The following is a 12,627-nucleotide window of genomic DNA, read 5'->3' on the forward strand; positions in this document are numbered from 1 at the left end:
CCCAATAAGGCGGCATCCATTAATTTAGACTCAATAAGTTATTGCATATTGTTTTATAATGTACTACAATACCGAGGTGCAGATCCTGCTATTTTAACATAGTATAAATAGATTCTATAGATATTAGCACTTAGTGTAAATAGCCACTGCCTTTTTTGATAACTGGCAGATTAATACCTGCAATGCAATGTTGCCAGATGTTGCTATTAAAATAAACAAAAACCTATAAATAAATAAACCGAAATTATTTCAAATATTTTGGAAATTAAATGAGATAAAGTTATCGCTGACCCTAAACCTACTTTATTAACTTTCTAAAGTGTTAAGTTTAGTGGACAAACAAGTCCAAAAACGCTTATAATAGCTGGATCTGGCAATGCGAGAACACTGTTCTTTTTGACAATACCTCACTCACAACTCTCTGTAGACTCGTTCACAAAGCGAAAGCGTCTCAAAGAGATCATTTTCATACCACGGACGCTAAACATTGTGAAATATACATGCATACACATTCATATGAGGAGTCTAGCAGCAAATTAGTCAGAGAACAAATTTTATTTTTGAACATGAAAAATTTACCGAGGTAAATCCAGACCTCATAGATGGCTATGGCCATGGCTTTGAGGGAAATCCAGTTTGAATAGTTTGACGTCACACAATAAGATGTCCTGCATTGAAAGTCTCTCAAGATCTTTTTTTTTTTTTGCAGAATAAAATATTTTCACCTCACACATCATTAAAACAATTATGATATTATAGGAGATGATAAATATTGTGCACTCATTTACTCATTTACTTTGTTCGTCCTAAGTGACCAATGTGTCCATGGCCCTGTGTTTTAACTCTCTGTGATGCTGTGTGTCTCTGTGTCTTCAGTCTCTGTTGATTTTGTGATTGTGACGTCTCTCTGTAGTGGATCTTATTCACCATCAGCTGAATACTGAGAGTCCTACACTAAAACACACAGACAGTCAGATATGAGTATGAGACATTACTGCTGTCACATCACATCAGCAGATCCAGCTCAGAAACACACAGTATATTCATATTACAGTCAGAGATATGAATCAGAGTATGTGAGCGGAGCGTGGAGTGGAGCGTGTGATTTTGACTGGAGTGAGGAGCAGATCTTTTAAAAGTCGTCACGAGAACAATTCATGCCAACAGCCGTAATATAACTGGATATTTAGCAAGAAATCACATGTTAAACATATTTAGCTTGCATAATATTTAGAAGGCTATGATGTCTACATGAGCGGGCAGTTGTAATTCTCAAGGATGTTTGATTCTTCTAAATACTGATTATTTTCAGCTGAAAGCATGATTTAAACAAGTAGGCTACTACAAAACGTATTTATTTACACACGATCCCTTTGTCAATAATGCATTCAAACAAATGTAATCTTACAGAGCTACTTCATCTGTATCTGATTTTGAAAGAGCAGAAATTTGTAGAATAAATGCATCGATCCGTAATAAAATAACTGGAGAAACATTTCATCACAAACTAAATTTGCACCGCAAAAAGCAGCAATTATAACTTTTAATGCTGACATGTTATTTGTCATGTGGTAGGAACAAAGTTTGCACACTAGTGTTCCAGTAAACTACTTTGAAACTCTCCTTGTGTTTTTTTATTTATTTATTTTTTAATATAGGTTATGAACATAAGTTAAACTTTGGAATTTCAAACATACTGAAATACTTTACACACGGGGCGTCTTTTATGATATCAGTGAGTGTGGAGTGGAGCGGAGCGGAGTGATAATTAAATGATCGGAGCGCGGAGGAGAAATTGTTGATGCTCCACTCCGCTCACATACTCTGATCTGATGAACAACTGATCATAGATTAATAACAGTGAATGATCAACAACTCTCTCTTTATCATTTACACACAGAGACACTGGAGGAGATGAACATATTCATAGATCATCACAGAATTAAACAGTTTAAAGAACAGAAACTAAAGTGGAGCTGAATTATTATCTTATATTCTCCAAATATGTCTGTTACTAAACTTTGGCTATTTCAAAATATTTAAATAATTATATACACACAGTAGAATAATGTCTGCAGTTTATAACGTGAATCATATTCCAGATCAGAGAGTAACTTCACTTCTGATGGTCCTAAATTATTCCTAGACAGATTCAGTTCTCTCAGGTGTGAGGAGTTTGATCTCAGAGCTGAAGCCAGAGCAGAACAACCTTCATCTGTGACGCAACAATCTCTCAACCTGTAGAGAACAATGACACAGTGTTAATTGTAGTTGAAGTGTGTGTAGTTTGTTATTGACTCTGGTCTCAGAGCAGGAGAGGAGATATAATGACAAGCATTGCCACAAACTGCTGCTGATAGAATGAGATTTCTGCATGTTGATGCTCAATGCTGCTGTTTGAAACTGTCATGTGCTTCAGGACTGAACAGACACACAGAGCTGAATGTGAGATATTGTTTCATAGTGATATAAGCACAGATCTGTCTGGAGAAACACTCACTTGCTCCTCTAATTAGGATTTACAGTTTACCTAAAAATGAAGATTAAAAATCAACAAAATCCCACAGACTTACATTGAGGAAATGTTCATATGAGCCAAGACTATTCAAACTCCAACTGTCAAAATTCAAATGTAAACAAACTGAAGGTCTTTAGACTCCATTTAACTGCCATTCTATGTTCTATTTCTAGACCATTCAAACTCATTTAACCTTCCATTCTGTCTAATATTTCTAATCTATCAATCATTTATATGGGGCAGTCGTGGTCTAATGGTTAGAGAGTCTGACTTGTTGTAACCCACAGGCATCAGAAATCAATGGTTACCAAAATTGTTTGTTAATGTTCTACAAAATATCTGTTTTGTTCTACAGAAGAAACTAAGTCATACAGGTTTGGTATGGCATGAGGGTGAGGAAATGACGACAAAATGTACATATCAACAGAGTTCCTGCATTCTAGCTCAAAATCAGTTCTTTACTGTCAATTTTTTTTGTGACACGAATACATTATTTTTTGTTGCATTTGTCATGAATTCAGTAATATCTGTTATTATTTACTCCAATTCTATTGTTATTTACTCCAATTAAAAGCCCTGTCACCCAGAAAAACATTCATGGGGGAACTTGTGGGCCAGATACTGCTGGATTTGTTGAGGGCCGAATTTTAACCTCAGTCCAGCCCTGCTCACGGGTCACAGGTTTGAGTCTGAGTACTGGCAGGGATCTATCTATCTATCTATCTATCTATCTATCTATCTATCTATCTATCTATCTATCTATCTTAATCTTACAGTTTACATTAAAGGACACATCTGTAGACAAACACATGAGACTATCAGAGAGATGATCTTACCACAGTTTCTCCAGTTTACAGCGAGGATCCTCCAGTCCAGCACAGAGATGCTTCACTCCCAAATCTCTTATTTTATTCTCAGCCAGATCCAGTTCTCTCAGGTGTGAGGGGTTTGATCTCAGAGCTGAAGCCAGAGCAGAACAACCTTCATCTGTGATGCCACAATAACTCAACCTGTAGAGAACAATGACACACTCTTCACTCTCTCAGATCAGATCAGATTAGCAGGGAATACATTAGTAAAGAGAAAGTACAAATCAATGTGTGATGCATCATTGTACTGAGATTTAAAATGTCACAGAATAAAAAAAAATAAAGAAAGAAAATAAAAAATTATTAAATAATTCAGTCTCATTCAAAAAGAAAAAAAAAATAATTGTCAGTATTTTTCTTCAAATCTGTTAAAATCACACTCTTTACTACACAGCTGAACTTTATAGTGATATTATGATCTGTATTAATATGTAGAGAGTAGTGGAGTTTGTGTGTGTGTGTGTGTGTTTCTCCATCTCTCAAGGACAGCAAAACCTGACATCACCTACAATGTGTAAATTGTGGCAGATAGTACTCACACCTCAATGTACTGCAGTGCTTTACAAAACAGTAGGTAATAACATATTCTTAATATGATTATATTCATTATAAACAGATGGTGTCTTCTAGTGTCCTTCCTTGTGTCTCTTCCTAAAGCCCCCTACACCTGCTCCTAATCACACTGAAGCTGCTGATCAGTAAAGCTGTTCTTGAAGCTGCAGGAAGAGACTCACGCTTCTGAGTTTGGGAACAATATGAGCTGCATGTGATTGATTCAGGCGGAGAAACTAGTTACATGTGATGGAATTTCGTTAATTAATTACAAAATAAATGTAAGTCCAATCTGTTACAGTTACTGAGAAAAAAAATGTAATAAAATAACAGTTACTTGTGAAAATATTTTCAGTTACAAAGGGGGTTATTTATTTTTTTTTTTTTCCTCACACAAACCGGCACATACAGATTTGATTGAATTGACTGCTCTAAAATACGAGAAACAAATGTTTCAGGAGTTTATTACACATAATAAGATGCATGCTTATTCAATAACTGTTTTATTTCCAGTTTGGATTTATGCAAGATTAACTGTTTTTTCCTCCTCAAGGAATTGATAGATGCCAGTATTTCCCGTCATCGCTGTGAAAAGATTTTATTTTAAAAACAGTATCATAACTTTCAAACCATTTCTTGTTATGATTTTAAACCTGTATTTAACCAGAATGATCAGAATACCAAAATCAGATTGATCTCAAAATAAAAAAGGTGATCTGATTTTGTGGTGGCTGTGGTTTAAAATTAAATGATTATAATCGTAATTTAAGTGATGAAGGCTTTTGAAAGTTTGCCAATAATCAGTGTTGAGTTCTACTGTAAGATTAACCCTGCCTGATTTAAATGTTTCAAAATTAATTAACAATTGAAAATATTTAAAGGGTTAGTTCGCCCAAAAATGAAAATTATGTCATTAATAACTCACCCTTATGCTGTTCCAAGCATGTAAGGCCTCCTTTTATCTTCGGAACACAGTTTAAGATATTTTAGATTTAGTCCGAGAGCTCTCAGTCCCTCCATTGAAGCTATGTGTACGGTATACTGTCCATGTCCAGAAAGGTAAGAAAAACATCATCCAAGTAGTCCATGTGACATCAGAGGGTCCGTTGGAATTTTTTGAAGCATCGAAAATACATTTTGGTCCAAAAATAGCAAAAACTACGACTTTATTCAGCATTGTCTTCTCTTCCGTGTCTGTTGTGAGAGAGTTCAAATCAAAGCAGAGTGAAGAACCGTTTCTGTCAGACGTGTCTGATTCGAGAACAGAGGAGCCGATGATACTGCGCATGTGTGATTCAGCGTGAAGCAGACCGACACACAGAGCGTCTGAACTGAACTGATTCTTTTGGTGATTGATTCTGAACTGATTCTGTGCTAGTGTTATGGGTGCGGGTAAACCGAAGGCTTGAATCAAGGGCAATCATCGCCAATGATGCCATTACGTCGAGCGCAAAAGAACTGGTTAACCGTTTTCTTCAACCGGTTTATTGAATCGAACTGTCCGAAAGAACTACTGGTGATCCGAACACCGATGCAACTGGTTCTTCACTCGTGAACGAGTCAGTCTATTGTTCGTTATCTGGCTCGGCTCTGTGTTCATCACAGCAGTTCAGTCAATGTACTGTTTGAGTACATGAATTACTCCGGGATATTGGTTTGTTTGAACTCAGAGGGAGTGTCGGCCACATTAAAAAAGTTAACAGCTTAAGTCATTTGTGGATTAATGCGTATTAAAGATGCGAACAGTTTAAAACGATTCAGTTCGATTTGGTGAACTGAATGATTCGTTCACGAACCGGAAATCCAGCTGCTTTGATTTGAACTCTCTCTCACGCAGACACGGAAGAGAAGACAATGCTGAATAAAGTCGTCGTTTTTGCTATTTTTGGACCAAAATGTATTTTCGATGCTTCAAAAAATTCCAACGAATCCTCTGATGTCACATGGACTACTTTGATGATGTTTTTCTTACCTTTCTGGACATGGACAGTATACCGTACATACAGCTTCAATGGAGGGACTGAGAGCTCTCGGACTAAATCTAAAATATCTTAAACTGTATTCCGAAGATAAAAGGAGGCCTTACATGTTTGGAACAGCATAAGGGTGAGTTATTAATGACATAATTTTCATTTTTGGGTGAACTAACCCTTTAACATTTAGAAAAGTACTCAAAAACAATCAAATGTAATATGTTACATTACTTTTATAAAGTAATTGAAGTAGTTACACTCCAAAGTAACCTTCTTAGCACTGCCTAACAGTAACCATCACAGAAAATCTTCTGCAAGTCAATGGTGAAGTGTCAATGATTCATGTATTCACTTGCCCTTTCCACTCACTCCACATTCTACGTTACGTCAGAAAGAGACTGACGAATGGGGTCCCTTACAAAACGCCACATGGCTGTCTTCCAGTGACCAGTGTGAGTGAATGAGGGCCTACACTTGACACAGAATGCACTGGGTAGCATATTCCAACTGGACATATGCTAGCAGGCTGCCTGCTCGTAGGAGGACTTAAAAAGGCAGGTATCAACCATGAGGTGGTGATGCACATGGATTCTGAGGTACCCAGCCCGCAGGGTGGAAGTTTCAATGACAGAGCTTGCAAGGTGCTTGCCAAGGGAAAGACACATCACAACACATGGAGGCATCTAGTCCCACACAGGGCTGACTAATAGGGCATGCATGCAAGTGCTGGACAACAACATTGCTGGAGGAACCCAGGGTTCTGAACTGAGGAACTCACCTGATGGGAATAGTGCACACATCCAGTGGAATGGTGCAGCAAGCAAATTGACACCGAGCAAGTCATTACTGGCCCGAAGGGGCGAGTACCTGGGAGGACACAGAGATTATAAAATCTTGCAAATGTGTTAAGTGTCACCCAGCCCGCAGCTCTACAGATGTTAGTGAGGCGCCATGCGCCAGCGCCCAGGAGGAGGCTACACTCCTAGTTGAGTGAGCTCTCACACCTAGGGGGCATGGCAGGTTAATCCATTGGGATAACCTCTGCTTGGAGACAGCCTTTCCTTTCTGCTGGCCTCTGTAACAAACAAAGAGCTGGTCTGAGGTCTGGTCTGAGGCCTAAGACACTGAGTTCTGTCTACATTTGTCTACTGTCACGTACTTGGCAGAGCAGCGCCAGGGCTGGGTCTGTCTCTTCCTGCGGTAGTGCTTGCAAGTAAGGAACAAAAAGAAAACGAGAACAAAGGAATTTCCCCCGGCCCTCCTCTGGGGGAAGGAGTGGTCCTGCTACCATCTCCTGACTAGCTGACATCCCCAACTTCGGGTCGCCCATCTCAGGAAAGCCGCTTGGCCTGACTCTTGGCAGGTTCAGGGGCAGAGACAAGGCTGCACCGCCCTTCTGTGGCCACCTCCTCACTACGGCCGGGGTGAAGGCTGCTCATGTGGCCGAGCGGGAATGGAGGAGACCGCAGGGGGTCGCCCTTGGCGACTAGCAGGCTGAGGTGGCTGCGCTGGTGGCAGTGTGGAGGCAGCAGCAGCCGCCGGGGCAGGATGTGTTTGATGGCCTCAGACTGCTTCTGGGCGGGAGAGAACTGCTGGGCAAAATTCTCCACTGCGTCGCCGAAGAGGCCAGCCTGGGACACTGGGGAGTTGAGGAGCTGAGTCCAATCAGACTCCCTCATGTCTGCCAGGTTTAGCCATAGGTGGCGCCCCTGGACCACCAAAGTGGACATCACCTGACCCAAGTAGCGCGCAGTAACCTTCTTCGCCTGGAGAGCAAGATCGGTAGCAGTGCACGCCTCCTGCAAAACCCCTGGGTCAGCCTGCATTCCCCCTGGGGAATCCCAGCATACCCCTTGGCCACTCCGCAATCAAGGGCAGTGAAGGTGGAGAAAGCACCAGAATGGTTTCAGGCAGTTAAAGGTGCCTTCCATGAACTGGCCACTTCCTGGTGCACCTCCGGGAAGAAAGGAACCAGCGGGGGATGCTGGTAATCACCACGAGCAGCCCCCAGGAACCAATTGTCCAGCTTGAGCACTCGGGACAGGGTGGAGGATTCCACTCAAGCCCGATGCTCTCAGCTGCCCGGGAAAGAACGGCTGTCAGCTCGGGATCAGACTCGAGCAACACTGGCAATGCAGCCGAATCCTGCAAACTCATCCGGAAACTCAACCAGCTACGGCGTTTGTGTGGGGGGTGTGGCCCGAGGAGGCTGGCTCGTCGGGGAAGCCCACATGGTAACCCTCAGATCCCCCTGGCCACCAGCCGAAGTAGCCCTCTTACGAGAAGAGGAGCTAGACTGGGGAGTGGCAGAGGGTACTCTATACCTTTTAAGGTAATCGAGTCTCGATCTTAACACTGAGATGGTCATCTCCCTGCAATGTGAACATGATTCATCCAAGAACGCAGTTGATCGTGGCCGTCATGAGGAGCCATATATCAACCACACCCAGAAACACACGGGTGGAATGACATCTTTAAAAAGAAGCAAACTCAACCCGTTTACTCTTTTAGAAAAAAGAAAAACCTCTTTCAGTGGTGCTGAAATGCTCAGGGGAACGTGGGAGCTCAATGCAGGAAGCTCAGACAAACTGCTGAATCGCGCCGTCACGCCGTCATCAGCTTACTCGCTTGTAAACACAGCAAGCAATTCTCAGCTCTGAAGCAAAAGTTGAATGCGATTTGCTCACATTGCTCCTTATATACCCACACAGCAGGGCGGAGCTCGCGATGCAAATCCCGCAGACCAAAGTACACTGTGTACCATTGGCTCTTTTTGTTACCACTCAAAGGTGATTGGGCTCTCGGGCAGACCCCATTCGTCAGTCTCTTTCTGACATAACGTAGAATGTGATCGACTGAAAGAGAACCAGAATTCTCAGACTTTCCAAAAAATCCCTGCTTCAGTCAAAATCGCGCTGTTCGGCTCTCAATGCACTTTGAACCCATACGCTGCTTTGGGGTGGAAAAGCTAATTTTTCCCTTGTAAACAATGTGAGGACACCACATATAATTTAATTATACACATGTTAGACATTTTATTTCCATATTTTAAATATTTTCTTATGTTTTCTTTAATATAAACTCCTCTCTGAGCTAATATACAGTACAATGGAATAAATGAGAAGAAATGCAGATTTGTACTCAGGTCGGTCGCCTAAAAAGACTTTAGACTCTCACTTATCTAACTGTAATTTTTAGTAATTTTAGTAATTTTGCCTGCTAACAGTCAAGCCTTTACTAACAAGATTGGCTATAAGCACAGTGTAAGCAGAATGCATTTCAAGGTTTTGCTACTGCAGAAACAACTTTAACATGAAGACAGTCCTCACATAACAAGAAACAAAGTCATACAATGTTTTACTTTCTGCATCGCTGTACCTTGATTGACAGTTCTCTCATCCAATCAGTAATAAGTATTCCATTCACAGACAAAACATAATTTGTACATTGTCTCTGTGTTTTTTGGCTTTTTGGGTGATTTGTTTTTCACTTCACAAATATTTTACAGTGTGTCACATAATCTTACCACAGATTCTTCAATTTACAGTGAGGATCCTCCAGTACAGCAGAGAGATGCTTCACTCCTGAATCTCCTAGTTTATTCCTAGACAGAATCAGTTCTGTAAGGTGTGAGGGGTTTGATATCAGAGCTGAAGCCAGAGCAGAACAACCTTCATCTGTGACGTCACAGTCACTCAACCTGTAGAGAACAATGACACAGTGTTAATTGTAGTTGAAGTGTGTGTAGTTTGTTATTGACTCTGGTCTCAGAGCAGGAGAGGAGATATAATGACAAGCATTGCCACAAACTGCTGCTGATAGAATGAGATTTTGGTATTGATGCTCAATGGTGCTGTTTGAAACTAGAGATCAACCGATATGGGTTTTTCTATAGCTGATGCCGATGTTTAGAGGTCAGGGTCAGTCAATGGCCGATATGTGCTGCCGATTTTTAGGGCCAATATCTTTAAGTTTTCCCCTTCATTTGCATGCTAAAATGTCACACTAATAATAAGTGGATGAACAACATTTCTAAACTTATCATTTATTGAGCACTAACCTGAGCCATCTCTCGAATCTTAATTGTGTGCACTGCATGGTATTAAAATAAAAAAGATGTATCCAAAGTTAACCAAACAAATCAATAAACTGATCAAGTATTACATATATATAAAACAGGTTTTATATATACACTCACCCAAAGGCCGATATGTGCTGCTGATTTTTAGGGCCGATATCTTGAAGTTTTTCCCCTTCATTTGCATACTAAAATGTCACACTAATAATAAGTGGATGCACAACATTTCTAAACGTATCATCATTTATTGAGCACTGACCTGAGCCATCTCTCGAACCTTAATTTTGTGCACTGCACAGTATTAAAATAAAAAAATGTATCCAAAGTTAACCAAACAAATCAATAAACTGACCTGCCTTAATTCTACGTGGCATTGATTCAACAAGGTGCTGAAAGCATTCTTTAAAAATGTTGGCTCAAATTGATCGGATAGCATCTTGCAGTTGATGGAGATTTGTGGAATGCACATCCAGGGCACGAAGCTCCCGTTCCACCACATCCCAAAGATGCTCTATTAGGTAGAGATCTGGTGACTGTGGGGGCCATTTTAGTACAGTGAACTCATTGTCATATTCAAGAAACCCAATTTGAAATTATTCAAGCTTTGTGACATGGTTCATTATCCTGCTGGAAGTTGCCATCAGAGGATGGGTACATGGTGGTCATAAAGGGATGGACATGGTCAGAAACAATGCTCAGGTAAGCCATTGCATTTAAACGATTCCCAATTGGTACTAAGGGGCCTAAAGTGTGCCAAGAAAACATCCCCCACACCATTCCACCACCAGCCTGCACAGTGGTAACAAGGCATGATGGATCAATGTTCTCATTCTGTTTACGCCAAATTCTGACTCTACCATCTGAATTTCTCAACAGAAATCAAACCTCATCAGACCAGGCAACATTTTTCCAGTCTTCAGCTGTCCAATTTTGGTGAGCTCGTGCAAATTGTAGCCTCGTTTTCCTGTTTGTAGTGGAGATGAGTGGTACCCGGTGGGGTCTTCTGCTGTTGTAGCCCATCCACCTTAAGGTTGTGTGTGTTGTGAGTCCACAAATGCTTTGCTGCATACCTCGGTTGTAACTAGTGGTTATTTCAGTCAAAGTTGCTCTTCTATCAGCTTGAATTAGTTGGCCCATTCTCCTCTGACCTCTAGCATCAACAAGGCATTTTCGCCCAAAGGACTGCCGCATACTGGATGTTTTTCCCTTTTCACACCATCCTTTGTAAACCCTAGAAATGGTTGTGCGTGAAAATGCCAGTAACTGAGCAGATTGTGAAATACTCAGACTGGCCCGTCTGGCACCAACAACCATGCCACGCTCAAAATTGCTTAAATCACCTTTCTTTCCCATTCTGACATTCAGTTTGGAGTTCAGGAGATTGTCTTGACCAGGACCACACCCCTAAATGCATTGAAGCAACTGCCATGTGATTGGTTGATTAGATAATTGCATTAATGAGAAATTGAACAGATGTTCCTAATAATCCTTTGGGTGAGTGAGTGTGTGTGTCTATATATATATATATATATATATATATATATATATATATATATATATATATATATATATATATATATATATATATATATATATATATATATATATATATATATATATATGTGTGTCAATCATTTACATAAAAGTTTTAGAGCATTTATCAAGCAGAATTTTTCAAGTTTGTTGGAACATAAATGTAAACTTAAATATACATTTCAATAAAATAAATACAATTGTATAAATGAAAATCAATTAAACTTGAAAATATAAAAATGAAATATATACAAATGTAATAATAGTAGTGCTGCAAACACACTAGCATCCAGCAACATTTGTGTTTGATATAAATGACACTGAACATCTAAAGTGTATTCTAATTTCAAACTTACATCACAGTCTGTTCATTATTAAACAGTCAACCAAACATATACAAGGTTACACTGGTCAGTTTAAATAGGCCGTAGTATACCGGTCCACTCTGCTGTTATGCCAAGGACGTTTTTGCTCATGTGGAGAGGATGATCTTTTCCGTCTAGTTTACATTAAAAAAATAAAAAAATATTATAGTTTAACATTCAGATACATTGTGAATATGGAAACATTTGGAAATGTGCAGAACAAGACGTGAGCAATAACCTCCAAATACATCTAGTCAAACACACGGTCGCTCGTCCTTGTATGCACGCACACATGCACAGCCACAAGCGCCACAGTTACGTTTGGGATCATTTTATTTTTAATACTATAGTGTCATTTGAAAACATTGCAATTGCGTTTTAAAATACAACAACGAGCAGCATGAAACCATTTAAAGAGACTCATTCAGCGGTCTCCTTGGCGGGAAAGGGTCAACAAAATAAAATGATCTCCAATGTATGGTGCGCCCTCTTCATTTTATGAAATGATCATAATCACATCTATTCATTTTACAGTCCTGCTACTAGCATTTTATTCAGACTAAAAGCCCTTTAATTCGGGTGAGAAAGCTTTTTTTCCAAGTGGCTTTCGCACATTATAATACCACTGCAGACGCATTTTGCAGCATTAAGGTTATTAATTGATCGTTAATTTAAACGATGATCGATCATGGAAATGATCTAATATTGACATCCCTAAATACAAATGAGTTGGATGGAA

General features: G+C 39.9%; 1 protein-coding gene across 8 annotated transcripts in view; it reads right to left on the reverse strand.

Annotated features, from left to right (window-relative positions):
* Nucleotides 1-565: 565 nt before the first annotated feature.
* LOC113109177 (NACHT, LRR and PYD domains-containing protein 3-like) overlaps nt 566-12,627 on the reverse strand; it is a 1,077,877-nt gene continuing 1,065,815 nt past the window's right edge. For 4 of the 8 annotated variants that reach the window (XM_026272804.1, XM_026272806.1, XM_026272808.1 and 1 more), the window contains 4 exons: nt 9,439-9,612; nt 3,355-3,528; nt 2,121-2,238; nt 566-954 (listed from right to left, as the gene is read on the reverse strand). In XM_026272804.1, coding sequence (XP_026128589.1) covers nt 793-954; nt 2,121-2,238; nt 3,355-3,528; nt 9,439-9,612 — 628 coding nt within the window. In that variant the 3' untranslated portion in view covers nt 566-792. Of the gene's footprint in view, nt 955-2,059; nt 2,239-3,354; nt 3,529-9,438; nt 9,613-12,627 lie in introns of all 8 variants that reach the window. The other 4 variants (XM_026272807.1, XM_026272805.1, XM_026272810.1 and 1 more) reach the window with 4 other exon arrangements.

The sequence above is a fragment of the Carassius auratus genome, chromosome 9 (genome assembly GCF_003368295.1).
Source record: "Carassius auratus strain Wakin chromosome 9, ASM336829v1, whole genome shotgun sequence".
In the NCBI taxonomy this organism is placed as follows: Eukaryota; Metazoa; Chordata; class Actinopteri; order Cypriniformes; family Cyprinidae; genus Carassius; species Carassius auratus.